General features: G+C 47.6%; 1 protein-coding gene across 1 annotated transcript in view; it reads right to left on the bottom strand.

Annotated features, from left to right (window-relative positions):
• ptch1 (patched 1) overlaps nucleotides 1-26,819 on the bottom strand; it is a 48,315-nt gene extending 21,496 nt beyond the window's left edge. Inside the window, exons 1-12 of the mRNA XM_035640530.2 lie at nucleotides 26,245-26,819; nucleotides 24,352-24,544; nucleotides 10,337-10,526; nucleotides 10,127-10,196; nucleotides 9,837-9,928; nucleotides 8,065-8,263; nucleotides 7,842-7,963; nucleotides 5,517-5,664; nucleotides 4,067-4,198; nucleotides 3,719-3,874; nucleotides 3,086-3,184; nucleotides 1,753-1,878 (exon numbers count right to left, since the gene is read on the bottom strand). Coding sequence (XP_035496423.2) covers nucleotides 1,753-1,878; nucleotides 3,086-3,184; nucleotides 3,719-3,874; nucleotides 4,067-4,198; nucleotides 5,517-5,664; nucleotides 7,842-7,963; nucleotides 8,065-8,263; nucleotides 9,837-9,928; nucleotides 10,127-10,196; nucleotides 10,337-10,526; nucleotides 24,352-24,544; nucleotides 26,245-26,415 — 1,698 coding nt within the window. The 5' untranslated portion in view covers nucleotides 26,416-26,819. The remainder of the gene's footprint in view (nucleotides 1-1,752; nucleotides 1,879-3,085; nucleotides 3,185-3,718; nucleotides 3,875-4,066; nucleotides 4,199-5,516; nucleotides 5,665-7,841; nucleotides 7,964-8,064; nucleotides 8,264-9,836; nucleotides 9,929-10,126; nucleotides 10,197-10,336; nucleotides 10,527-24,351; nucleotides 24,545-26,244) is intronic.
• Between the last annotated feature and the right edge of the window lie 448 nt (nucleotides 26,820-27,267).

The raw sequence follows: 27,267 nt of genomic DNA, 5'->3' as shown, positions 1-27,267 counted from the left end.
TTGATACGAGGCCGACAGACTAGCAGCGCTGGTTGCAGTTGTGACGTGTGTGTGTGTGTGTGTGTGTGTGTGTGTGTGTGTGTGTCTGTGTTCCATAATAAAAGATGAGTATCAGCGTGATCGTCTACCTCGCTGCAAGTCTGCCCTCCACCAGTCACAAAACCGCAAGTGCAAAGTATGCATACTATGCGCGTGTGTTATGCACGTGTGTGTGTGTGTGTCTGCCCCTGAGTGTGTGTATTTGCGTGCATGAGTGTTGTATGAAACAAAGCAGAGTGGATTAGACCCATGGGGTAAATGGATCATGTTTGACAGACTTGCCGTACTAAAGTCATCTATCCACACATGCTAATATTGCACTCGCCGTGGCGAGGTCTTGCCTTACCGTGTCTGTGTGTGTGAGGATAAAGAGAATACTATTTTACAGTGGCCCCGGGTGTATTTCCCTATTTGTCATTGTGTTTAAGGATTTGCCGTTTTTTTTCCTTAAAATTCTGTCGTTGTATTTTTCTGAGATTTTCCGGAGGGGCTGTATGTGAGAGGGCAAATGTCCGCAGCCCCCAAGTAAAATCTCCGGAGCCCATGTGAGAATACAGAAGGAAAATCTCCGGAATATTACAACGAGCGAGTGGGCCTGTTGATGACTGTAAACTAAAGCTCTTGCTTTCCACAGCGAAATTATCGCCATGTCCTCCCTTCTACATTCTCTGCCCATGATGCCACAGAATGTTTCCAGGAACTTTCTTGTTGGTGTAAACTCGTCTGAGCTTCGTCATGTGTGAAAGGCAACCTCTGGAAAATGTGTGGTCATTTTCTGGGGATTGTGTCTGAAAACCACTCAGTGAGGCAGAAACAAATCTAACTTGAGAAAAAAGGCCTTAGAGTTTAAGAAAAGCTTTGAGCAAATACAACATGGCATGTTCAGTGATAGTTTCAGCAACAATCACAAACATTTTTGGGGTTTATTTGTTTTCATCTTCTCTTTACAGTATGTACTGATGTGGCTGAGTGAGCGTTTGAATAAATTAACAAATGCGTGAATATTGGAGGCATTTTGACAGACGTCTGTTTCACTGTTCTGGTGACGTCTATAATTACTGACAGATGTTAGCAGAGTCAGAGCTACCCTCTGGATCCCCCCGCCTTCACACAGACACACACACACACACACACACACACACACACACACACACACACACACACACACACACACACACACACACACACACACACACACACACACACACAGCTAGACCATTGCTTTTCAAACCTCCCACACAGATACTAAAACTCTCCAAACTCATGCACTTACACATTTGCGTGAGGATATGCAAGCACACGCACACGCAGACACACACACACGCGCGCACACACACACGCGCACACACACGCTGAGGGATTCAGTTACATGGACCTCAGCCACAATCTGGACAGACACCGGGCCCACCACTAAACAGCCTCCACAGAGGGAGGGAGGGAGAGGGCTGGATGGATTTAACAAAACACACACTCCTCCCCATGCACACACACAAGCACACTTTCAGTTTGATGAATGAAATCAATAAAACTACGGTCTGAAGAAATCTGGAGCCAATGAGGACTGGAACAGGACTATTAGTGAGAGAGAGGCCCCACACAGCTGAACTCTCACACACACACACACACACACATGCACGCACACGCATGCACACGCATGCACACACGCATGTACGCACGCACGCATGTACGCACACACACCACTACCAGGCATACCTGTAGAGAAAAGGCTCTGAGCGCAGGGATGGGGATGAGGGCTGCCATGAAGAATGCTGTGACGTTACTGATGGAGGTGAGAGCCACGCTGGCCCCTGTCCTCTTCAGACACTCCCCCGTACGGTCCTGGCAGAAAGAGAGGGAGGCAGATGAAAGGCAAAGCAGAGAAACTCAACTCTTTTGATCAGAATTTAGCCAAAGGCAAATGTGTTACACTTGACATTATGTACAATTATCATAATACTGCTATGACTGACAGTGATTGCAATGTTTCTTGACGCCCTGAAGGACTAGGATAATACACACGGGCCCGTCTTCAAGAGACTGAAGAGCGGAGCAACGGCGGAAAAGAAAAAAAAATGAGCCGCTGCCTTTCAATACAAAAACTTCTTTTGGTGGAATAATTCCGGCTGAACAACTCAATTTGCCCAATTTCTCACGGTAAATAGTCGTGATAGGTGTGCACACCGAAAGGATTGACGGCAACTGTATGGAGATTTGAGGACGTGCAAGACCACACAGGAAGTGTTTGCAAGCATGTGCATCTTTGAGTGTGTGCGTGTGCGTGTGTGTGTGTGTGTTTCAGACAGGAGAGATCAGGTTCAGCTCTGTTTAGTTTTCATCTCAGCCACACAAAGGAAGCTGGGGGATGAGTGAGACAAGGGCTAGAAGGGGAGGGAAGCAGGGGAAAACAAAAACAAGCAAATACATGCCTGAGTTTTCCCCTCTGGAGATGAAAAGCTATCCTGCTCCACAACACGCGCACAAAAGCGCACACACACGCGCGGTTGCACTTTATCCGCCGTTATTTCATTTTGTTTCATTTAACTCTACGAACATGCAAAATACAATCTTTTATTTCATCAAACAACATTATACACATCTGACAAGTATTTTAGGACCACTTGTGAGCATGTCTTTGGGCCAGTGACTTAATATTCATCCAGTCTGGTTGATGCAGACTGAAAAAATCCCCTAAGTCAGATTGTTGGGTCAGATAATACATGTAACTTTATGACAAAAAAAAAATCCACAACAAAAGCTATGAAGAGAAATACAAAATGTGTAATTTATTGTTAAAATTTTTTTTTTTTAAATATATCCTTTAATGCAGACGGTCATGCTCTGTTTTCAGAAAAAAGAACACATTTTATTATGAAATTAGATAAGCGGGCTGTGTGTGTGTGTGTGTGTGTGTGTGGCACATGGGTTGTTTGATGCTACATCACAGGCATGGACAGGCTTTCACACATTCCTCTATGGGGGAGATAAGATAGCGGAGGGGTAGGAACATGGCAAGCAAGAGAGTTGTGAGTGTGGCTGTTTGCCTCACCTCAAACGGGATCCTCTTGTTCTGTCCGGTCTCACTGAAGGCATGAGCGAGGAGGAAGACATCGTCCACTCCTACTCCCAGAGCCAGGAAGGGTAACACCTGTAGACCGCACACAAACTTCCTGAGCTTCACGAGCAACAAAGAGTAACTCGCCCTTTGGGGGTTCAAAACTAAGAGCGGATCATAAAATCCATGTATCGCCATTGACAATATTACAAATGTCAAAAGACAATAATGATGAACACATCATGCCATAGCATTAATCATATCATTACACTCTTTCCAGGTGCCTCTGATATGCCATTGAGGATGGCATCAAATCTCAATACATTTTTTGGTACAAAATGTACCTCAGCACTGAATATCACAAACCTGGTCAAATTCATATGCTTCTTTTTATTGAGGCAAAGTTCTTGTACTAAACATTGACTGACATTCATGTACATGTTTCGAAATGTTCAGTTATTGAAGAAGAAGTAAACGTTTGAGTTTTGGAATCGAGGCCACCCGGAATTCTAGATAATTGTCTCATTGAGTTTTTAGTGTCTTTCTTTTTTTTGGGGCTGCGAATCAATAGGTCTTAAACAAACTGACGGAACAGAGTGTCCGTCCAGTGGCATGTGTGTGAGTTACCTGTGTGGTTGCAGCGTTGAAAGAGATGCCGAGGAGAGAGCAGAGGCCCAGGCCAGCTGCCACCGACAGTGTCACCAGCAGGACACCCGCTAGTCCTACAGCCCCCTGAGACTTGGCACAGTCCCACCGCAGCATGGTCAGACACGCATAGGCCAGCTGGACACCAACAGCAAACGCGTCATTAGCTCATCAATCAACGCTCTGCGTTTGTAAGTCGATAACTAAACATTAAACATAATTAAACATGATTACGACTTTGATTTCTCAAAGACATTTAACAAGATGCAATTCTCAAAACATAATGTAACCACCCCCCCCCCCTCCTTTTTTTCATGGCTCTGTTCTCACCATCAGCAGGTATCCACTAGCCACACGGATGACGCTCACATCAGAGAAGGACTTGAGAATATCTTCCAGAGTGGTGGTGGTGAAAGACAAGACCTTCTGAGACGAATTTGCTGCCACACTCAGCAGCACCGCCTACAAACAGAAACAAGTAGATGAGGTTCAGGTTCCTACTTTTTCACCGCAGGTCTCTACAAAATAAAGTTGAATCATTTTCATCGTCCCCACAGCATTCTTCCCTTAATATAACTCCAATTCTCCAAGCATAAACATTTCCAACGGACAAAGAGTCCAGACATTTTCCGGGATTTTTTTCCGGAGGGGCTTGCACGTGAGAACGCAAATGTCCCCCAGGCGCCCCCCCCTCACCTGAACGTTTACGGGAAAAATTGTCCTGCTGTTTGTGACCGTGTCTGACTCGGACAATCCCCTGCATTCTTCATATGTGAAGGGTAAACGCCGGATAACGCCGGATAACGCCTGGACCCAATTTTCCTGACATGTCATGTCGGAAAACAGTGTAGGAGGCATTTGGGAGGATCTTCTCCCTCCCTCACTATGTCAAAGCAGACAGGTGGCTCCAACATTGAACAGTACTTAGTGCTCAGTGGGGACCAATTCTTCCTGACGTACATTAGAAAACACACACTAGATCACAGACGCTCGCACCCATGTGTGAACTCTCACACGTGTCAATCCCATACCGATATGCAAGATCATAATATTCTTGCACACATGCCAAATCTTTCTTCACACACGCACACACGCACACACACACACACACACACGCACAGACAATTTGGCTTTTTTTTAACTTTAAACTTTACTTTTATTGCCATTGATAAAAAACTGTATTTGAATACACTACCAAACCTCTTTTCAGTGACTCCTGGGCCCCCAAGATAAATGCTGCGCACACACGCATTTGTATTCACATACACACACACACACACACACACACACACACACACAAGGTCACCCCATGTCGAACAGGGGTTGGGGCCCTCAACACAAAGACCAGATGATGTCACACATGAGCCACCAATGGGGCCACAGCTGGGAAAGCAATTGTGTGTGAACTTTTGAGTGCGTTCGCATGTGCGTTTGTACGCGAGTACGTAAAAGAGAGAGCGAGAGAGAGCAAGAGTAAGAGAGAGAGATATCCAGCACTGCTTTAATGTATTCCAGACATGCTCTCCCTGTTGCTCCTCTCTACTGAGCAGTGAGAGGGAGGCTTTAGCCCTTTACCACACACCAACAGTGGTTCTAGTATCTATCAGGGGCCCAGGCTTTGGATGGGGCCTTTCCATGTTCACCTGTATCCGGCCAGTGATTTACAGTGTGGTTGTCAAGGACTTAGGGAAGATTTTTTTTACCCCTTTCTCTTTCCTCGCCCCCTTTTTTTTTCCTGGGTCTCTCCCTCTTTCTTATTTCAGAGTGTCCTGGCCCTCACCTCGGAGTATCTCCTCTGCCAGGCTTCCAGTATAGCTGCAGCCTTTTCTTCATTCCAGTTGATGTGGGAAACCTCTTCGTAGCCCCGAAAGTGTTCAAACATCTGCTTGGGAGTCATCAGCTGGAACATGGTCTGCAAGGCCTGGGCACTGGAAAGAAGAAAGGAAGGATGGAGGGTGGCAGAGTGAGACGGAGTGGAGGATAAAAGAGGGAGAATAAAAAGGAGGGGGTCAATGTGGTGCAAGCCTTTACTGTCAACATTGAGTTTACTTGGGAAGGTCCATCAGGAACACCAAACCAACGGGGGGAAGATGGAATAATACCACAGATGCATCATCCACAATGGCCAGAAACTCAGAATGTGCTTAATTTCTAAACCAGAGGTCCCACAAGAGAGAGGGTTCTAATTTAACCAGCAAAGGCAGAGAGAGAGGAAAAACGGAATACACCAAAACCACAGCATCTGGAGCACATTGGATAACAGTCATCATAAACAGTGGTGTGTTAAGACCACCTGCTGCTTAAGCATAATATTGTTCCATCTGATTTCAATGTCGAGCCAAGAATACAGATGCCCACAGCCATGAAACATACTCCATGTGCCACACTTGTTAAGAGATTTAAAATATTCATTCACTTGAGCTACAAATAACTCTTGTTTACACTTTTCTGATAAAGCAACTTGTTAAGTAATTGACAATTATCCAAAGTATAGTCCGAAGCAACATATTTTTGCTTCTTAACTTTTTGCTTTTTAACAACCGAGAGTTGAAGAACCAATGACACCCCATTTACAGAGATATAAAACATCAAAAAGGAGCAATAATAATCATCAGCGTAAAAATGACATGGTTGTTCATTTGTTTTCTGTCTATGACATAATCAATGCTTTTCCAGCATTCATTTAGACACTAAAAACCAAACCACTTGCCAGGATAGTTCAACCAGACATGTGGAGTTTGCATTTTCCTTCCCATTGACCCATGTCCATCCAGGTATGCACACAAAGAAATGGAATGGCACAAAAGACTACGTATTTGAAAAAAAAGACCACCTTTAAAATTTGATAGTAAGAGAGGAAGTGCCAGACCCCATAAAATACGTATCTGATTCCAATCTGTGAGGTTCCTGATTGTGTTCTGACAAATATTTTTTAGAGGTTATCAAGTGCAGTAAGGAATTCACAGACTTCGTGTGCGCATTTGGGAACGTAGCAAAGCCAAACAACTGATCAGTCATTATCAAATGACTTTGGACAAGAGTGCAACTTAAGAACAGTAGTTAAGTCAGTGTATGTATTTTCTTATCATCAAATTTTGTGTACCGAAGGAGAAGACGTTAGCCGGTCGTTCTCTTTATGAATGTAATCTCTGTAATATTGTGATAATCACAGTAATGGTGCCAGTTAGTAAACAAGATGTAGGAATTTAGTGCCAGCAGTAACAGCTCAGTGGCCAGAGCAGCTAAACCACACACACACACACACACACACACACACACACACACACACACACACACACAAACACACACACACACACACACACACACACACACACACAGGCGGGCAGGCACGCACAGACACCCTAATGACCCAACCTTGCCAGGAAAAAAACACGACCACAAAACAAACAACGCACCCCACTGTACTCTGTGACCGGCATGTGTCTCATTGTGTGTATGCGCAGGTTTGCCTTTGTGTGTGTACATGTATGTACATGCACAAATAAATGGCCTGACACCAACATTTTAAATAATTTCAGTAGTTTCCCCCGCTGTTAAAGGAAGTCCCCTACTGCTTAATAATGAGTATATTTTGTTTTATATGTATAGAAAAGCATGTATGACCGACTGAATGTAAGTGATCTGGCATATGGAGGGTATATAGGTAATTTTCATTTAAACCTGCATATATTACATGTCCATGGGTAAACCACATAATCTTTAAGCTTTGTCTCGGTGCTTATGCTGGAACTAACATGATGTACCTCAACTCACACTGTATATTTGGACAAACTAGCCAGGCAATACATCACTCTGGGCACATGTGTGTGTGTGTGTGTGTGTGTGTGTGTGTGTGTGTGTGTGTGTGTGTGTATGAGTGGGCACTGTCCAAGCAGAGCCGCCAGAGCTGAGCAGGAACAGCTGGAGCTCTAAGATTTCACTGGAATCTGCTAATGACTGAAAGATTTACAGCACACGGCGCACACGCATGCATGTGCTGTTTCCGAGAGCATGTAAGAACGAAGAGAATAACGCTGAGAATAAGCGCTGCAGTGACTACAGCAGTGTTTATGAGGTTGTGCATGTGGAAGTGTGGGTATGATACCTGAGCAGGGGTCCACTGCCGTTCTTGGTGGTCCCTCCTACGATCAGTTCCTCCTGCCAGTGCATGTACTTCCTGGACAGACCATGGCAGCCACCGCTCAGGGTCCGCGCCACATCGAATGGCTGTCGCAACAAAAGCATGCGAGAAAATAGCTGACGGCAGCTGAAGACGAAACAGCATATAAATGCTTAACGTATACGCAGATATTCACACGTGTGCCTACCTTTGTCGAGTTCTTGTTGGGCGCGGTGAGGGGGCAGTCGGGGTCAGCGGGGTTCAAACAGGGTCTATCCATGTAGCCGTGTCCAACACCTGCCTTTTCTAACATCTCCTCAAAGGCTTCCACGGGGATACGTGCCTTACGCAAGTCCTCGAGGAAATCCTTAGGGTCAAAGTTGGTCCACTGAAGGGGGTCTTTACCTCTGCAAAGTTAAGAAAAAAGAGGAACAAATTTATTCCAAGGATAAGTTAACGACAAGATCGTACTCACCAAGTTAAATTAGCACAACTAACTAACCATACATCACAGATGGCAGACCGACTACCTCGATCAACCTACCATAGATGCATTATCATTGTTTTGTGATCACTTTAAGGTAATTTGGCTTATTAGCGATTAAGGTTTCTGACCGAGAGCTTGTATTTCCTGTAACATCACCGCAGTGTTTCCAGATTTTAGTGTTCAATTTGATGAGTACAGTTATAATAACCAAAGGAAATGATGGAGAAAAATGTCTTTTCATTGAATTGAATTACTGTTTAATCGGTTTTATGAACAGCATTCTATTAGATTAGATTTTCTGTTTAGTTGTTCATTGAGAAGTAGAATTTCTTGTTTAATTAGACACTCCAGTTGATAATAGAATTGTAGGCAGAGACGGACGGTGAGGGGACATGATGTGTTCAATCCATCTCCAGATTTGCTCTCAGTCCAATTTCTGAGAGCAGAACATCATCTCTTTTTCTTGCTAGGTGACAAAAAGCAATAGATGGAGACCAGTTCCCATCATGCAATGGCACTGTGCTAAATTCCTGCCCCAAACCAGTCCTTGTCCCTCTATGCTCCCTCTGCCTCACACATTCCAATCCCTCGCTCCCTCTGTCATTTAGACTACATTGTATGTGCTTAACCAGGCTTGGGTTATTATTCCCAGCCTCCCAACCAGAACATAGTAAAAACCTTATCTACCATCCGAGACCAGCGGGGCAATACACTCATACACACACATATATTCACATACTCTGATGACGGTGACTCAAGTTGATGCACATCGCACATCGACAAAACACCAATGCAATGATGCCGAGGACACACACTATGCACACACAAGCACACACACACACACACAGAGGTACAGGTCTGCGGAGTATTACTGTAGCAGCAGGCCATTAGCAACAGAAGGGCCAGACAATGATGTGAGGCCCAGGGCTGGAGAGAAACTATCGCCAGCGATACGCATGCCAGCAACCACTACAATAGAGCCTTCAGAAGGGACGAGTTCAGAACACACACACACACACACACACACGCGCGCACACGCACACGCACACGCACACACCTTCCTCTGTGGTGTCTCTTTGGATGGGTTGAGCGTGTTCGGGCAGCCTTTACTAAAGGGGTAAAAACAAGATCTAGACATCCAGCTCTCCTGCTTCTCTCTCTCACTCTCTGTCTTTAAAACAATCTGAACATACTGCAAATCTCAGACCATGCACACCAATTCCATTACCAGCCACCCGGAGGGTCAGTGCTCAAGATGTCCCCAAATATCCTTTTGATCAGTTTGCCAACACGTTGCCATGGCGAGGAAAGCCATACGTGTGCCTAACTACAATTTTTTTTTTTGTTTTAAAGAAGCATTTGCTCATTTGACTTGATTACCTTTCAAAGAAAATTGGTTAATTGAATGATATGCCATGTTGGCATGTTAGGACTGTGCGGACACCTCATTGAATACAGATCGTATGCAGTATAAAGGAGATTTGACTACTTACGGGAGATAGACCATTCCAGACTGGAGCTTGGCTCCCTCCCAGAAACAGTCCAAAGGGGTGATGATGAGGCAGGGATGTAGCCTTTCTATGATCTAATTGGATAAATAAATGCGCGCGCGCACACAGACACACACACACAGACACAGACACACACACACACACACACACACACACACACGCACACACACACAGCAAAAGAAACACAAATTAATGGATATGGAAAAAAGCGTTTCAATACTCCAGCAAGTGATAGTCCTCATAAAAATGATAGTAACCCTTTTGCATCTTACCTGATCCATATAATGAGTTTCTGTGACAAGTTCTCCTGATTTGTAGCATAAATGTTCTAATTTCCATTGTCTGCAAAGGGAAACAAGAGTTTCTGTTTAGTTTTTGTCATGCCCACTTAAAACCTGGAGCCCGGGTCAAACTGACTTGACTTGAACTGTGAGAGTATGATGCTTAAATACAGAGCGACAAGAATAAAAAGACCACGTCACCTTTTATAAAGGTTAACATGAACTCTGCTGGCTCGGATAGCTGACTCCAGGTGCTGCAGGAGCGCCTCCACCGTTAGTACATTGGCTCCCTCCTCCCGCGGCGTCTGTATCATCAACTGAGGGTTAAACATGGCCTCCTCGCCGATCTTCTGTCGCGTGTACTTGAGTTCTTGGTTCACACGCCCGCCAACTGGAAAGAGAAGAGTGAAGGTGTTTAAATCAGAAACCTGTGTGAACGTAGCTCAACACACTTGTGTTGTACGAAGATGCGCTTGTATCGGACCCAAAAAAAAAATCTTTAAAGTAGTAACATGTTTTTCATTCATGTTGCCATGCACCCAAAAGTTGGTTCTACCACAAGAAGCCACTGACTGCCACAATTTGCAGGAAATAGGAATAAGAAATACTATAGCAACAGACTAGTGATAAAAAGTCAAGATGAAATTGCGGAGAACATGCCCAAAAAGTCTTTGTAAGGACCTGAGTCAAATTCAGACATGATTTAACTACTTAAGCACACCTTGAACAAATGCTTTCAAATTTTATTTTAGTTTAACTTATTTGATCCAGTGAGGGACACAATATCCATTGTGGTAGTTGATGTAAAGACAGCACTGATGCAGGATGCAGTACCATTAATCCATAAAACAAATTCATTGGAAGCGTACGAATCTTTTTCTAACCACATTTTTGAAATAGTTTTCAATCACTTGCTCAAATAATGAGCCATAGACACAGAATATTACAGCTACGCGTATTTCCAACAATGACGGACGGTGAAACAGCCTGAACACGGCCATACCCCACACACACACACACACACACACGCACACGAGCCGCATCATGTGCTGAAACATCTGTGACTTGAGAAGTGATCCACTGTTCTTTCAGCGACGTAAAACCTCAGCCCGGCCCGCAGCATTGTCAGACTTGTATGATCTTACAGGAGAGCACGTTGCTTGTGCCAGTGGAAGGCCAAACAACTTAACCCCCTTTGAATCATCAACAAATCCACATTTCACAATGGTTCAAACTCATATTTACCAACCAGTTAAGCAGCGCTTAACTGTGTGTGTGTGTGTGTGTGTGTGACAGTGGGGCAGTGTGTGTGTGTGTGTCTGATAAAGAGAGAGAGGCTCTCTTCCAGGCTCTGCTCCCTGTATCGTGGTGGGACTAAGCCCTGTGCGTGCGCTCTAAGCTCTTGGCTACCCTGAGCTACAAAAGCAGCCTTTCAGGCCCTTTAGCTGCCCTGCTCCACCCCAGTACAGGCAAGGCAATCTCTCTCTCTATCTCTCTCTCTCTCTCTCGCTCTCTCTCTCACACTCACACACACACGCACGCACGCACGCACGCACTCACGCACGCAATTGCAGTACAAGCAAGCATGAGCAACATGTGAAATGTTAAGTCTAATGAATAACAAAAAAAAGTGTCCCACAAATTTATAAGCTATATAAAAGTCCATGTTGTCTTTTGCAAGTTTCAGATTCAATTCAGCCTGGGGTGTGTGTGTGTGTGTGTGTGTGCTTGCATGTTCATACTTCAGTTCAGCAGTGTAGATATGTCAAGCAAATCTATTGACTTAATCTATCATCAGCTGGTGCAATTCATAATCATCCTCTTTCACCTGCTCACGCATGCATGCGGCCGTATGCACACACACACACACACACACACACACACGCACGCACGCACGCACGCACACACGCGCCACGAAAAAATGGCAAGTGAGACGGCTGACTGTGTGAAAACTCTGTAACATTTTATTACTCCTTAATCCAATTCAACAGTTTTGTTTGATTCCCGCAACAGCGAGCGTAGATTGTTTATTCTCGGCCCATTGTCATGGCATTAAAGTTGAACATAAGCGCTGGCTGTTCTGCCGGGCTGGGACCACCCAGTCAGACCAGTGGAACGGGGAGGGAGGGGGTCGTGTCTTGGGGCATTAGGAAAACACACTTGATTTCTTTTTTTCTGGACCCAAACAGCATTACCATCTGATCCTGTCTGAAGGCATGTTTATAATACTCATCATTAATAGCAGGCCTAGGCTAACTGGAGCGACATGCTTTTACACTGCTAGGCCAGCAACACAGCTACATTACACCAGCTCCCTTCAAACGGGCGCGCATGGAACTGATTTGGAGCCCGACGCACACTGTGCACTAACAAGTCGACTTGTCCGGCACACTCAACGCTCGGCGGCACGGCAAGCCCGAAGCGTAGTTGACTCTTCAATGCCGAGAGGGGGGGAAATGGGATCACAGGTACACCGAAAGAGGTGCATCCATTTTCAGCGCGTCTCCTGCGTGTCAGGAGATGAAGAGAGGACCGACTGGAGGAAGAAAACCCAAAACAAAGCATGGGAGGGTTGCGCTTCCAATCGCTGTCTTTTTGGAAAAAACGCTTTCCGAGTTGTGGAGTGCCACCCAAAGACCGCGAGTTTACAGCAGGCAGCGAGGAACGGGACAAGTCAAAGGAATGCACTCTCTCTCCACAGGAAACAGCACATTACGGCGTCAGGCTTAGAGAATTCCACCCTTCGCGAGGTTACAGTGTTTTGGGGTCAACACTCACACAGCCTCGGGGCGAAATTAACACCCCAGCTGGACTTACAAAATATGTGTGAGCGTACGCGTGTGTGTGCGTTCTGGCGTACATGCGGACATGTGCGTGAATGTGTGTGTGTACACACACAGCTGTGTTTCTTCAATGACACATATTCCCATATTCCTTCTCCTAAGAAAACTGGTTGACCCCTGCAAGTGTTGATATCTCGAAGGTGTCCTGCTCCGGGTCTCAGCTGCTGTGACCTAAAACAAAGTGTCACTGACTTTAAAATACTTCCCATACCAGCTCCATCTCTCACCCTCTCACTCCCTCCCTCGTCCTTATCACATCCAACCTGCACCACCCTCTCCTCGGTCAACAGATACACTTCAGTGGTTGATTGTTTATTTGGTTATCCATTTAGACAATGCCCATGTGATGTTTCCAGTATTATAAACCAAATGATTAATCAGATTATTAAGAAAATGAATGTCCGGTTGGGTTTTCATATGCAGCCCCAATCAATTATTTGACTAATCAAGAAAACTTCTACCAGCAATTTCTGTAATTCATACGCCTCTGGGGATTTAATGTGCTCTGCCAACCTCTGTATATAGTGTTGCTGCTTTCGAACATGCGCCGGGGGGCTGTATGTGGGAATGCAAATGTCTGCAAATCCTCGCTCCAGAAATTGTCCCAAACCTTTCCCGCCAGCCGCCGAGCGAGCGGGAGCTCTGCCCCTCGCCCGAAGATTCTGGAGACTCTGCTGCTGTTGTAAACGCGCCTGACCCAGACGATCTCCTTCTGCGTTCATCATATATGAACAGCAAACTGACCAAAAAATTGGGTTTGGCCTTTTTCCGGAGTTCATGTCTGAAAAAACAGCTCATGTTGTTTATGTACATGTGTGTGTGTGTCTACTCCCGTGTGGTGTCAACTAATGATTGATGAATGATGAAACCACCTCTTAGCAAGAGAAGAGAAAGATCAAGAGGAAGATGAGGAATAAGAAGAAGTAAAAGTGCGAGCAGTCGAATCACAAGAAAAGGGAATAAGTAAAAGAAGAAGATGAAGAAGTAGAAGTAGAAGAAATGAAAGAAGTAGAAGAACTAGTAGTAGAAGAAAAGAAGAAGAAGAGGCAGAAGAAGAAGAAGAAGAAGGCCAATGTGTGTCACTGTATTGGAGCCCTCGGTGTGGGTATTCAGCGTGTTGCATAACATTAACCCCTGGTCCCCCCTATTCTCAAAGTAGGGGAACGAGAGGCGGTGGGGACGGAGGGAGAGAAAGTAGGTTTCTAAGGAGCTGACATCACCCCCTCCCTCCTTTCAATTCTGAACTCCCCCTCCCCTTTATACTCTCATTTTCTCTCTCTTTGGTCTATTCAGCCCTACTCTGTGATTGGCCAGATCATGATGGCAATCAGCCCGGCCTCTCTGTCAAAGCCAGCCCACTCCCACCCACCCCTTGCCAACTCTCTCTCTTTTCCATGCAATACATAACAGCACGCCCCCCCCCCCCCCCCCCCCCCCCCCCCCCATCCCACCCCCAGCACATCTCTTGCGCCTGACAACGGAAGCATCTCGCACTTTCAAGGAAAACACGGAGGCGCCAGTGGCAAACGACTCTTTGAGTGGCATGAAAACACACACATGCACACCTGGCTCATACTGTTCCTATACATACATCTGACTCCCCGACAGAGCAATGTCGGCATCTGAACGTATTTGCACATACTGCAAGTTGATTGATAATTAAAATGATGTGTGCCTTAATTTCCGCAGATATAGAATCAATTTGAAGTATCCGCGGGCCCATTTGCATGCAAACGTGAATATACTGTATACGTGTGGGTGCGTGTGCGTGTGTGTGCAGACAAAGGATTAGCTGGATTAGCCCCCCTCTCAGCTGGGACCCCTGTGGTGAGGAGGAAACCCCCCCAAACCAGGTCAACTTTGTGCCCCCAAGTTTACAGCGACTTCTTATACCCCTGCGCCCCCCTACGACACTGTGAGAACAATGAAGAACACCTACACACGCGGTGTGTGACCTGGAGCTATAGCTGAAAAGATATTTTTACAAAAGACACAGACTTTGGCTACATCCAAACTGCTAGGTTTTCCTTTTAAAACATTATTTTAAAAACAAAAAAACGATCTCCGTCCAGATGAGCGTTTTAGCTCCGTATCAGTTTTGATCTCAGTCCAGACTAACACACCTGAAAACGTACGTCACCTGACCGTTCACAAACACTATAGGCATGCCGGTGTAGACAGGAAACAGACTGACAACTCTGCAACGAGAAACATCAAAAATGGAAAGAGAGACGAGGGGTTCCTTTTCTTGGATCGACGACGAGGTGGAACTAGTACTTAAAGGGGGCATTTACAACGTTTTGCCTTCACCATTTCTCCATGTTTGCCTGTCCGTACTGAAATGTAGCCCCGGAAATGTTCAAACTAAAACAGGGCGGGGCAGCGTTTCCAAACCCCAGAAACTCTGGAGCAGTCTGAACGGCAGGTGTAAATGTTGCAATAGTGATGAGAACGTAGTCGTGTGGATGGTTTAACCTCATTGTGCTCTTCTGTTCAGGTGGGGTTCTCCTGCAGTCCCCACCTCACACTCACCACCCTTTTCTTTTGTCCCCCCCATCCTTCTTCACCTCCACCACTTCTCAGCTGCCACTGCCAATCACCTGCCAGAGCAGAGACAAACCCACCTGTCGCCTCCTGCCTTCTACCATCTGCTGTCACTCTGTGTCCGTCCCCCACCCGCCCCTTCCTCTTTATTTCTTGGATTTTTTTCCTGCCAAGTAAATATCTGCTGCTTTCGCATTGTCGCTGGCTGCTATACATTAATAGAACCACTCCAATTTTAAGAGTGGGCGTCAACAATTACCTGCCATGAGCCATGACTTGACCCTTGTGTTGTCTTGGGGTCGAAAAATGACCCGCCGCCGTGTTTGAACAGCGGAAGAAACTCCCTCAAAAGATCTTCTTTTCTTTTTTCAATGATGACTTTTCCCAGAGCTTTTTCCAGAACCAAAACTTCCTCGCACGTGTACAGCATTTCCTCGACCCCATGCGTGACCCAATTCCAAACCATTTCAGACACAAAATAAACATCTCTTGAAAGCGTTGTTTTCTAGCACCTCTACGTTGCTGCAGATGAGCTGAAGCCATGAGGGCACGTTTTCAAGTGTCAAGCGGGCACCAGGTCAATGTTTTTGCCAATGTCCAGCAAGACAACTTCGACTTGGAGAGGAGGGGGTATCCGAAGAATGAGATGAGGAGGAATAATAATAATCGTTAGTTGCAGCCCTACACTATTCCTTTCTTCCTCTACAAAAAAACACACAAAGGTTGGAACAACACTGCAGGAACTGTTCTACCATCGAGCTTTTTTAAGGTGGGACATTCATTTCACCTTTATAGCCTTTCAATACTTAGGTTTCTAGTTCTGGCAGCAGTGGCAAGAATACTCGCAATAATGTTTGAAGTGGTTGTAGTAGCAGCATACACCTACAGTATACAGCATATGGCAATAACAGTAGTTTTGAGCGTGGGCTCTGCAATGCAGGTGTACACACACACACACACACAGCCACAAATATGTGATGAAAGGCCCCACTGAGAGGAGACCCTCTCCGACCCGCGGCGAGCCCCCTTCACTCTCCTGCTCTCTCTACTCCCTTCGCTCTTTCATTCCCTCTCTCCTTTCTGCTTTCAAAGGGGGGGGGGGGGGGCTGGCACACAGAGGAAGGGTAAAACCTGCAAGGTAGTTAGGGGGTGACTATGGAAGAGGGGGTTGAGCAAAATTTACAGAAAAGAGCGCGAGATAATTGTCAAGAAGCAGAGAGTGTAATTGCTCCGGAGCCGATTGTCGCGCTGCAGCCGACTGTCGCAACCCCGACCCGCTGACACAAATGTGACCCCCCACCACCACCCTTCCTCCACGAAACCTCACACCCCTACCACCGACCCTCAGCCCCCAACTTCAGGATTACCATATGTATGGCTCCCCTCGCCCTGATTATGCTAATCACCTGTCCGGTCCCTGCAGCCCCTAAAATGGGTGTATTTAGCAGTCGGCTGGCTCCCAATGCAGCTTCCCCTGGGCCCGAGGTGTACATTCACACACTGCTCAATGGGCAGATTCTTCCACGTTGCTGCCTTCATTCAGGTCCCACTCAACCCCACACCCCGCCCCCCTAAAAAGAAAAAAAAAAAGTCCTATTCAATTCCAATGGATTCACAGAGCAGTAGAAAGAGTAGTAGGAAAAGAGAGCGCTGAAACTCGGATTGCGGCATGTGCGTGCATGTGTGCCGTGGTCGTGGATTAATTCATATAAACCCAAGGTGTCAGGCAAATGATGTGTTAATCGTCATAGGTGACCAGAGGAACGTGTGGGAGTTGGTGCTGATGTTATTGTGAGGGATGTAAAAGTGTCCTAACATCTCCAGAGATAGCACTGTCTTTCATTAGTGAAGCACGATTGAAAATCTTTTCTTCTTTTTTTTTTTTAAACGCCTTGATCAACGCCTGTCAGTAACTGTCAGATTCGAGCCAGGTGAGCGCTGCATTTACTGCCCTGTGATTAGCCCACAGCCCAGCCACAAAAGACCGTGACACGAGCCCGAGCAGCCAATCTCAACCAGCCATCTCTGTCACTTCCTGGTAAGATGGCCCATGGTTTCAGGTGTGCCAAAAATCACAGACAGCGTGAAAAAGGAAGAGAGGCGAGAAAATATGAAAACACCATCGAAGCTGTTATAGCTGTTGCAATTTGTTCACTACACTAGCTATTCACTCACTTTGTCTGTCTGCTGTTTAGTATTGAACGTGTACGACACGGGAGGGCTTTTTTTTTTTTGTCAGCACTTGTTTAATGGAATTCAGGGAAACAAAGTCTGGTGATTACTATCTGAGTTTGTGACAAAAATAAATGGAGACAAAAAAAATCCTCCTGGTTGAGTTAATAAGTCAAATAATCTGACCAAGTGATGCTGGCTTTTGAAACTTCACAATTTGATATTTCAAAACACATCGAGATTAAGACGGGAACTGAAGCCCGATCCACTTTTAAAATCATTGTGAGCAGGAAAAATGGATTAGAACATGCGATTAGAGAGTTCAAAACCCTATGAGTTTTTATGTTTCATTTTTCCCTAAGGCAAGAAATTCGAAGCAACACACCAAAGGCCTTATTGTGGAGTCAGGTTCGCGAGTGTCTCCCTTGTCCCAATGCTTCAACTCGTCTTCGTGGGCAGTCTGACTCAACCTGGGGCTTTGAACCTCTCAATCATCTGCGAGAGGAAATGTTTCATATCTCTGTATCTTTATGCCTCCTTTGCGTTTTGCATGTGTGGCACCGGCGTAATTGCCGCTACTTCCAGATTCGATGACGTTGTGCAGTAGGAATTGCAATGAACTATACTGCTACGCACGTAACCCATGTGTGCCGGGGGTGCTATATAAACTCAGATGACGCGTTCACATTTTTAAGAGATGTTTATAGTATGTTTGCATGAAATATTCTCTCCGCTTTAGTCTGAGAAGCATCAATCCGCGCCCCAATCTCTCTCCTGGAGGAGCACCGCAGCCAAAACACAAACACACTGCCGCTACTATACTCCTGCTTCTTCCCTCGCTTGGTCTCCCCCCAGTGTGCGCACACGCGCACACACACACACACACACACACACACACACACCCTCTGCTGTTTTGTACTTTCTCCGCCCCTCTGGCAGTCAGCACTGTGAGGGAGGGAAGAGAGGAAAGGGGAAGAGGGAGGGAGGGAAGGAGGGAGGCCAGACCACCCTGCTCTCATGGCAGGGCTGAGTGTTTACATTGCTGTGCCTCACTCTGTAATACATCTGGCATTCTGAGGCCACTCTCTCCAGCCAGGGACGAGGGGGGGTGGTGGTGGTGGAGGAGAGGTAGGAGGGGAGAAGAGGCTCGGGTAAAGAGAGAGACCTTTCTGGCAGAGAGGAAAAGAGAGGGATAGGGGAGAGAGAGAGAGAGAGAGAGAGAGGTGGGGGTAACTCTCTCCACAGTCTCCTGTGGTTGGTCACTCGCAGGGCTCTGGTTTTTGAATAAGAGCGCCTGAAAGAATGCAAAATGTAAACAGAGAGCTTGGAGGCATCTCAGGATGTCGTTTGTGAATGGGACTGCGCGCGCGGACACGCACACACGGCATGGTTAACGAGTAATTTCACATTTACTTTGGGGCAGGCAGACCCTAATATATACACAGACCCGCTTTCAAATGAGGGAGAGCCGGCTTGAGAAAACAGCGCTGTAAGTCTGTGTACAGTACCAGAGGCGCAATGTTTCCCCACACTAAATCCCTCACCAGCAAGGCCTACACATTTCATCAACTCGTAAAGTTTAACACAACACGCTGGAATGTTATTCCTTCCTCAGAGGTCTAATCCTGTTTGTAGTGAACTGATAAACACAAACTCAATTGAGTTCCAGTTTGGAATTTTGGAGAAGTGTGGATGTGTGACCGTCTGCAAAGTGTCCGAAAGAGAGTGCAACGAACGGAGGAAGACCGATAGATGACTCTGTGTGGTGTGTTCGGTGCAAAACTAGGAAAAAGAGACTGGGTGTGGGTGCATTTGCGTGTTTGATTGCGTGCGGCGGAGGAAGATGGTGGGAGAAGATGAGAGAGCAAGAGAAAACGAGGAAAACAGATGAATAAAGAGGAGAAAATAGCAAAGCGAGGCCCATCAAAACAGTCTGCCATGCCAGCCCAAGTCAACCACCTCCTCATTCACAGAACCAAGACTCCAAAGCCTCTCTGCATGTGCGAACGCCTGTGTGTGTGTGTGTGTGTGTGTGCGTGCGTGTGTGTGTGTGTGTGTATGTGTGCGTGTCTGTGTGTGTGCGTGCATGTGTGCATTCATGCATGTATCAGTGCTCCCATACACATCAAAAGCTGGATAATTCAATCACGCAAACCACAATCCCTTCAGTGGAGACACCACATTCGGGGCACTCCTCCTCCTCCTCCCCCCCCCCCCCCCATCTTCGTCCACAAGAAAGGATGTCAAGACTCCTTCCGCATGCACTTAGCATTATACCGCTCCCTTCTCCGCTGCCACTACGAGCAAAACAACAAAACAACCACCAACTCTGTCAACTCGGCTCTTAATCACACAAGATACAAAACAGACACGCGAGGCAGGGAGGGAGTCGCTTTGGGAAAAAAACAACAACCGTCCTATCAGACCAGATTTAAAAACCTTAGATCAGACTCGGGATGCACACAAACATGGATTGGTACCATTCTAACTGTTACCATATTGGTACCAGGGATGAGAAGAAGGCAGCCACTTTTCAGTGAGAAGAACAATAGCATAACAATATTTTAGGCAGTGTGACATACTGTATATTCTGTTAATAAAGCAGCAATGACGGCTGGCACTGATGTAGCATTTTGGATACTTATTTGAGTTGCCATAACTATTCAGGGTTGGGGGTTTAAGGTGGACTTTAATCATGAGATTAAAGCAAACATTGATCAGATTCACTGCCCTCTGCTGGAGGACAGATGACAAAAAATTATTAAACAGAAATTCATATTTTAAAAAAATGACTGATAACGTGTAGTGCTCAAACAACATCTGGCTGACGAGATGCACTCATACAGGCGTACACAAGCTGGAACACATGCGCATGCACATTAACATATACAGGATGCAAACAAGGCACTGTGACAGCTGCGACTTCTGCTGCATTTCTTCCACCCCCCCTGCCCCCCACTCCTCCCCTCTGCTGTGAGTCTTCACTCTGCACCCAGGCCACAGGGTGAGTATCAGGTGAGGTTTTAAATAGCGGGGCCTCTACGAGATGACCTCAGGGTCCCCGGGGTCTACCCCCGTGGCCCCTGTCCTCTACACTTATGCCCCCCCCCCCCCCCCCCCTCAAGAAAGCACTCCGGGACCAGGGGCCTCCCCTCCGTACGTAGCCTTGAGACTACAATCCACAGCCCTATGTCGTCGTCCAGGCCATAAATCTGGGGACCATAAACCTCATTTTAACTTGAATCGCTCACACATATCTCTGTGTACCTCAAGTGACGCCTGTGTGATGGGAACAAAAGGCGTCCCCTGAATGCTGTGGGCCCCGTTCTCTCTTTGGTCTGAGTGAGAACTGTTGGCGAACCGCAACTCAGGCCAGATTACAGTACAGCTCAAACTCATCTGCTTCATCCCCTGTTTCAACTTCAACCCTTGCCCAGAGCTCAAGCTTCAAAAGCCCCATTTCCAAACTTCCTCCTCCCTGCGCCCTCGCCCCCATCAACACAGCCCCAGAAAACCACACAGCCACATCTCCAGCCCCTCGCTTTGCACAGAAACCGAGTGAAAGAGCGAGGGTCCGTCCTACAGGAAGGCCAATGTTTACGCGATACTGTTTTAATTAGAGGCAGGCGGTGCTGCTATTTTCTTTACAATTTGGCCTGTGTTTGTCTTAACCGAGAATGCCGAGGGATGGCTCCGTTTTCCATTTGCAGCCAGGGAGACCTCTAAAGGGGTCTTATCCCTCTCTTCTGCGTCTCTGCTCCCCGCACCCGGCTTACGGTTAATCGTCGCGCGATCATCTAGAGTCCTCGGCGATCTGAAACTTAGGATGTGTCTGAAGTCGAACAGAGGTCAACAGACTACGGGTTCCGACACCGAGGAAAAGCGCACGGAGGGCAGCGAGTCGCGTTTGGGAGTGGGGAGCGCAAAATGGGAGAGCACAATGCTACAACGTCCTGTTTCGGCTAATAGTTTCCTGGGAGCTGTCACAGTGGATATATACATTATGCGCATTGGGGATGCAATCTGCCCTAAACATCTTATCATCATGTGGACTCAGTAGGGGGAAAAAGACTTCTATAAGACTTGATTAAATATTACTATATTTCCCTACATGTTTCCCAGATACATCCTCAGAGCACACGGACACATTCGTCTCTTTGTGCAGGCCTGCATCCCATTGCCACTTGGTCTCTGTCGCTTTGTCTAATAAACAGAACTTCCTGTGTCGGAGTGTTTATAAACAGTGCTGAGTGAGTGTCGTGTGAGAAGAGACAATCGCCGCGAAAGCCGCGGCACGTGACTGAGTGTAGGATAAACAAACCGGCCAACTCTGGTGCGCGGCTAATGGTGCTCTGCTGCGGGACCTCCGCCGCCTCGGTACGACCAGAAAAAAGAAGGCGACGACAGACACGGAGTGCGATCATAAAAATGCGAAAACGCAGCTCAAGTCATTTGTGAAGGAATCGAGAGATCGAATGCGGGATGGGTGGAGAGTGTGTGTGTGTGTGTGTGTGTGTGTGTGTGTGTGTGTGTGTGTGTGTGTGTGTGTGTGTGTGTGTGTGTGTGTGAGTGTGTGTGTGTTCCTGCGTGCGTCTACAGGCCACACAGCTTCCAGGCGGGGTCGTCCACGGGTCGCCTGCGGAGGGCAGTTCCAAATGAAACATAAACAGCCGCTCTGTCCTCTCCTCCTCTCTCCTCTTTTTCCTCTCGGACGATGGGCCAGTCCCCCAGCACGGCCCAGCACAGCGTTCCACGGTCCAGGCAGAACTAATCTATCCCTCAGCTGTGCAGTCTAATCTAAACAAACAGATCTCTCCCTACCAACATCTGGAACCCCTCACGTACCGGGACCTAGGAAAACCGCTGCAGCCCGAAGTCTCTTTGTGTCGGCGTCTGTGCGAATGCGAGCGGGTCTCCGCGTGTCGGTGTGGGTCCACGTTGGTGGTGTCTACCAGAGGTCACTTGACGCGGGTCAGCTGTCTGTCAGGCTCGACGCAGCGCGAGCCTCTGCTGTCCATTAGTGGCTGAACTTCGATGAAAGAGAACAGTGACGCCCTGGCAGAGGCCTGAGCAAATGAAACTCAATTGTAGTAAAGTGCCAATGAGTTACGCCCGGTGTAATGCTCAGAACAAATTAGTATTTTCATTCGTTAATCCACGGATTATTTCAGCACACAAAAAGTTATTGGGGCACAAAGTGATTTTTTGCCCAATAAAACCAACATAGTGCAAACAAACAAAGAGCAGTAACAAATCCTCACATTTTCGAGCAGCTGCAACACCAAAACTTTTGCGACTCATTAAATAACTTCACCCATTAATCCTCCCAGACCACTTTTTTTTTGCATATCAGATATTTCAAGTTCGTGTGGACTTGAATTTGTGTCACAATGTTTTATTTTTATGATGGCAAACGTTTTTCACGGTGCTAAGAAGTATTAACTAAGTGACTATGAAAAAAGGTCAGCAATTACTCGATTTCAACCTTGCCGGTGACCTAAAGGATGTATTGTCAGGTCTGCACCTTTCAGTTTCATGTGGTGCCCCCTTCACTGAAGTGCACATGACCACGACCTGAAATGTGGAAAAGGCGTTAAAACGCGTGTGTTCCTCTCACAAAAAAGTCCTGCACCGGAGAAGCTCCCCCGGGCTCAAACCGCCGCCCACTGCGCCTGCGCCACACATTAGACGAGCATGCTGTCCGTCAGACCCCTGCAGCAGCACGCAAGGAGAGCGCGGCCAACCCGAGAAGGAGGTGGGGTGTTTGATCTGTTCAGCAATCGTCCGCTTTAACGCTGGATCTCACAATACGCGCATATATATATATATACATTATTTTCTATTTGAGCGATGGTAGTTGAAATGGAGGGAAAACAGACACGGCGACCACAGTAACATCAGCAACTATGCATTAACAAAGTTGTTGTTTTCTTCTTCTTTTTAATGACCAAAAAAATACGTATTCAATTTCTCGGCGGCAAAAAACTGCTCCTCCATTCATGACTCCCACAGCACACTCTAGCCCCAAGTGCAGGAATGCAGATCAAAAGGAGAGGGGAGAAAAGCACAGCCCCTTCCCCTTTACCCCCCAAGCACCACCGATAAGCACAGTTCCCTATTCCTTCAAAAATGTCATTCTTCATAACTTTTTTTGCCTCTTTTTTTCTCTTTCACTTTCAAACAACAAGTGAGCAGCCTCCCACTCCACAAACACAAGTTCCTGTCCTCACTCCACTTTTTCCCTGCTGCCGGAGACAAATCTTTTTGGAAAGTTGAGAGCTGTCCAAAACGGGACCACACACAGTCTCTGAGCATTCAACTGCTGGGGGCAGGCAGACACACACTCACACACACACACACTCGCTCACACACTCTCACAAAATGGCGGCTTTGACAAAAATTTCCTCTACCCCAAAAGCTGCTTATGAACTTAATTACAACCTTGCTCCTCAGGGCAGTTACAGCCACCCTGCTTTGCACATCTTGTGAGTGCATCTAACATGGTTAGAGAAGCTGCATGGAAAGCATGAATAAAATGATCTGCAAAGTTTCACTTGGCCACTTACCAGGGCCCAAACTATAAATAATCCCTCAGGCTTGAACACACACAGACAAGAACAGTAATAAATTACCCAAAAAAAACAATCAGTGTCTTACCTTCCACCCAGAGCTTCTCCACATCCGTCTCCAAATTAGCGGCCCTCAAGCCCACAGCGAAAGCTCCGAAAATCATGAGGCCCACAACCAAAAACTTTCCGCAGTTCTTTTGTATGTAACAGCCCAGCCTGAATAAAAGTCTCTGGAACTTCGCTCTCAGCCATAGAGGTGCCTTCCTCCCGGTCGCCTTCCCCTGCAACAAGACAAGAGGCCGAATGTAAGTGTCAGTTAAAATGCAGAACGCTTGTACTTACTTGTGCAGGTGAATCTGCAGGGTGGAAGTGTAATACAGGCAAAGAAAGGACCTCCGCAGGTGGTCCCAAATGTGTCCAAATCAAAGAGTCTTAAACCATTTAAACTACGGGCCCCCGGTTTGGCCCAAGGAACCTCGGCTTGTTGTTGGAGCTCTCTGTGTGACTTCAAATGTTTCTTTAATGCAGGATTTAAGAGAAAGGGGGGGGGGGGGGGGGGGGGGGGGGGGGGGGACTGTGATCAAGACAACAAAACATAATCGCCGTCTGACTCGCTTGACCTTTAGCGACTGACATGTGCACATCTGCCGGGGACCGTCGAGGAAACCACCGGAGGCTCCCCAGGGTGAGAGACACGGATTCTGTCGTATCAGTGACATGTATAAACAGTAACCCTAGCAGGATACGCGCAAAAAGAGAGATCTCTTCATCCCCCGCAGGTCACCAGCACACGGCCCGCTCCATGTCTGTCACTTCACTGCTGTATACGGTGATGAGTTAATTAGGGGAAATAAAGAAAACTAACAGTGCCGGGCCTGCGCTGCTCTCTGCCCCCCCCCAAAAAATGAGTTTGCAGCTGGACCACCAGAGTGGATGGAGGTAAATAATGGGAGATAGCTGTCAAGACACAATTATACAGTAGGGGGTCTTCTGATGATATGCCTCCCTCCGCTGTGGGTCTTTATTTCACACAGGGAAATCCTTGAGCAAATGCCTGCATCACTCTACACAGTATATACTCCTTATGGATAGATGCTGCACAACAAAAAGAATGTGTTTTGGGAGAAGCGGGCTAATCTACCATTACAGTATCCCACATCAACAGCCACGCGTCCATCGGTGATAGTAAACAATGAGCAAAAAAAAAAGAAAAGAAGGTGCATGTGGTTCAAAAAAGAAGCAGCCACGGACACCAGCACACACCGACTCCACTCCCCGGCCGGCAGCCCGTGTGTTCCGGCCTGCACGCGGAGCGGAGGAGCCGTCGCAGGGGGACTGGCAGCATTTGTGAACGAAAGAGGGCAGCCACATGGATCCTCTCTTCTCTCTCTCTCTCTCTCTCTCTCTCTCTACGCGGGTCGCCCAGAGTTTTACACACCGCCACACAACACAACTCGCATCTCAGCCACCAACACGCTGTTGTTGTTCGTTGCCTGGTTTTTACGCGTGCACTTGTGCGGATGAAGCTGATGTTATGAAACCACTCGGTCACTGGCGGTGTTTGCCTGTCTGCGTGTCCTGCCCCGGACCGAGACCGTTATAGGATGGGACGACGCAGTCGGAACGACCGTGGCCCTGTGTGTGTGTGTGTGTGTGTGTGTGAGAGAGAGAGAGTGTGTGTGTGTGTGTGTGTGTGTGTGTGTGTGTGCGCGCAACCCTATTCGCATCCTAACACGGGAGCCGGCTGCACATGGAGAAGAGTGAATGTTGCACGAAGTGAAATAAAAACAACCGTAGTGCTCACTACAACCTCCAACCTCCCCCCCCCCCCCCCCCCCCCCCCGTTACCTAGCAGCGACTGGAACATAGGTTGGCCACTTTTCTCTTCCCCCCCCCCCCCCTTTCTTTCTTTTTTTGGCGGACACAACGACCCCGGGAGCGCAGAGCTCGCTCCCCCGGCTTGTGGATGAGAGATAAGCACCTCTGTGATCTGCTGCAAGGCGAAGCCGGCGTCGCAGTAGCTCGGCCGCTGCAGATACTCCAAATCCAGCGGTGCGCCGCGGGCATAGTCCCCCCTGTTCCTCCGCGTCACTCTCGGCCGGTCGGGGTCTCCGTTCCCCTGCTCGGAGGGCGCATTAGCGGCCGAGGCCATGTTGCGGGGACTGCGGGCCGGTCACCGTTTCCCACTTTATCGTGTTTCCCCGAGAGCGCGCGGCGATATCCCAAGGCAGCAGCGGTTCACGCTCGGAGATCTCACACCCGCGAAGCAGGACTTCATGCCCCTGTTGGAGGCGGCGAGTCGGAGTCTGCGCCTTCCATCCCAACATTTCGCGATCCGGAGCTCTGCGCCGCTCTCACCGCACTCGCCGCGTCTCTCCCAGGAAGGCGAGTTGCTCTCAGAGCGCGGACCGGTTCCCCAACACGAGTCGTCGGCGGAGGAAGCTCGAGGGTCGTGGCATTCTGCTGGGATCCGTGCGCTCTTCCCCTGGGCCGCGCGTCACGGCCAACTCTGAGATTCAATAGAAGGGGAGAAAAGACCTCTCTCCGTTTGGACTCGGCGGAGGAGGAGGAGGGGTGTAAAGGGAGAGAGAGAGAGAGAGAGGGAAAAAAGAGAACGACTGGAGATCCCGCCTCTGGGGCTGTCAGATTGCAGGACTTTCTCGCATCTGATTGGTTCCAGAAGGGCAGAAATTACTCAGCAAACACGACTATTATTAGCTGCTTAGCAACAGCTCACTAAAGTGCAGGGGCCACCCAGGCAGAGGGACCTCGTGTGTGCGCATCTCCGACCTCGGGGGAGGAGCTCGGGGAACCGCACCGGCCCGGCGCGTTCGCTGTTTGGGTGTTTGGGTGTTTTTTCCCCCACACTGAAGCGTTATAGGACCTGGAGTCTGAGCGAGGTGCACTGGTCCGTGCCCCCCCCCCCCAAGATGGTGGTATAGTTGAGCCTCAAATTACAGCCCTTATTATTAAAGTCCCGCATTAATAGAGTCGTTACAATGTT

The sequence above is a fragment of the Scophthalmus maximus genome, chromosome 19 (genome assembly GCF_022379125.1).
Source record: "Scophthalmus maximus strain ysfricsl-2021 chromosome 19, ASM2237912v1, whole genome shotgun sequence".
NCBI lineage: Eukaryota > Metazoa > Chordata > Actinopteri > Pleuronectiformes > Scophthalmidae > Scophthalmus > Scophthalmus maximus.
The sequence above is the reverse complement of the archived record's forward strand: the minus strand, read 5'-3'. Positions and strand labels throughout refer to the sequence as shown.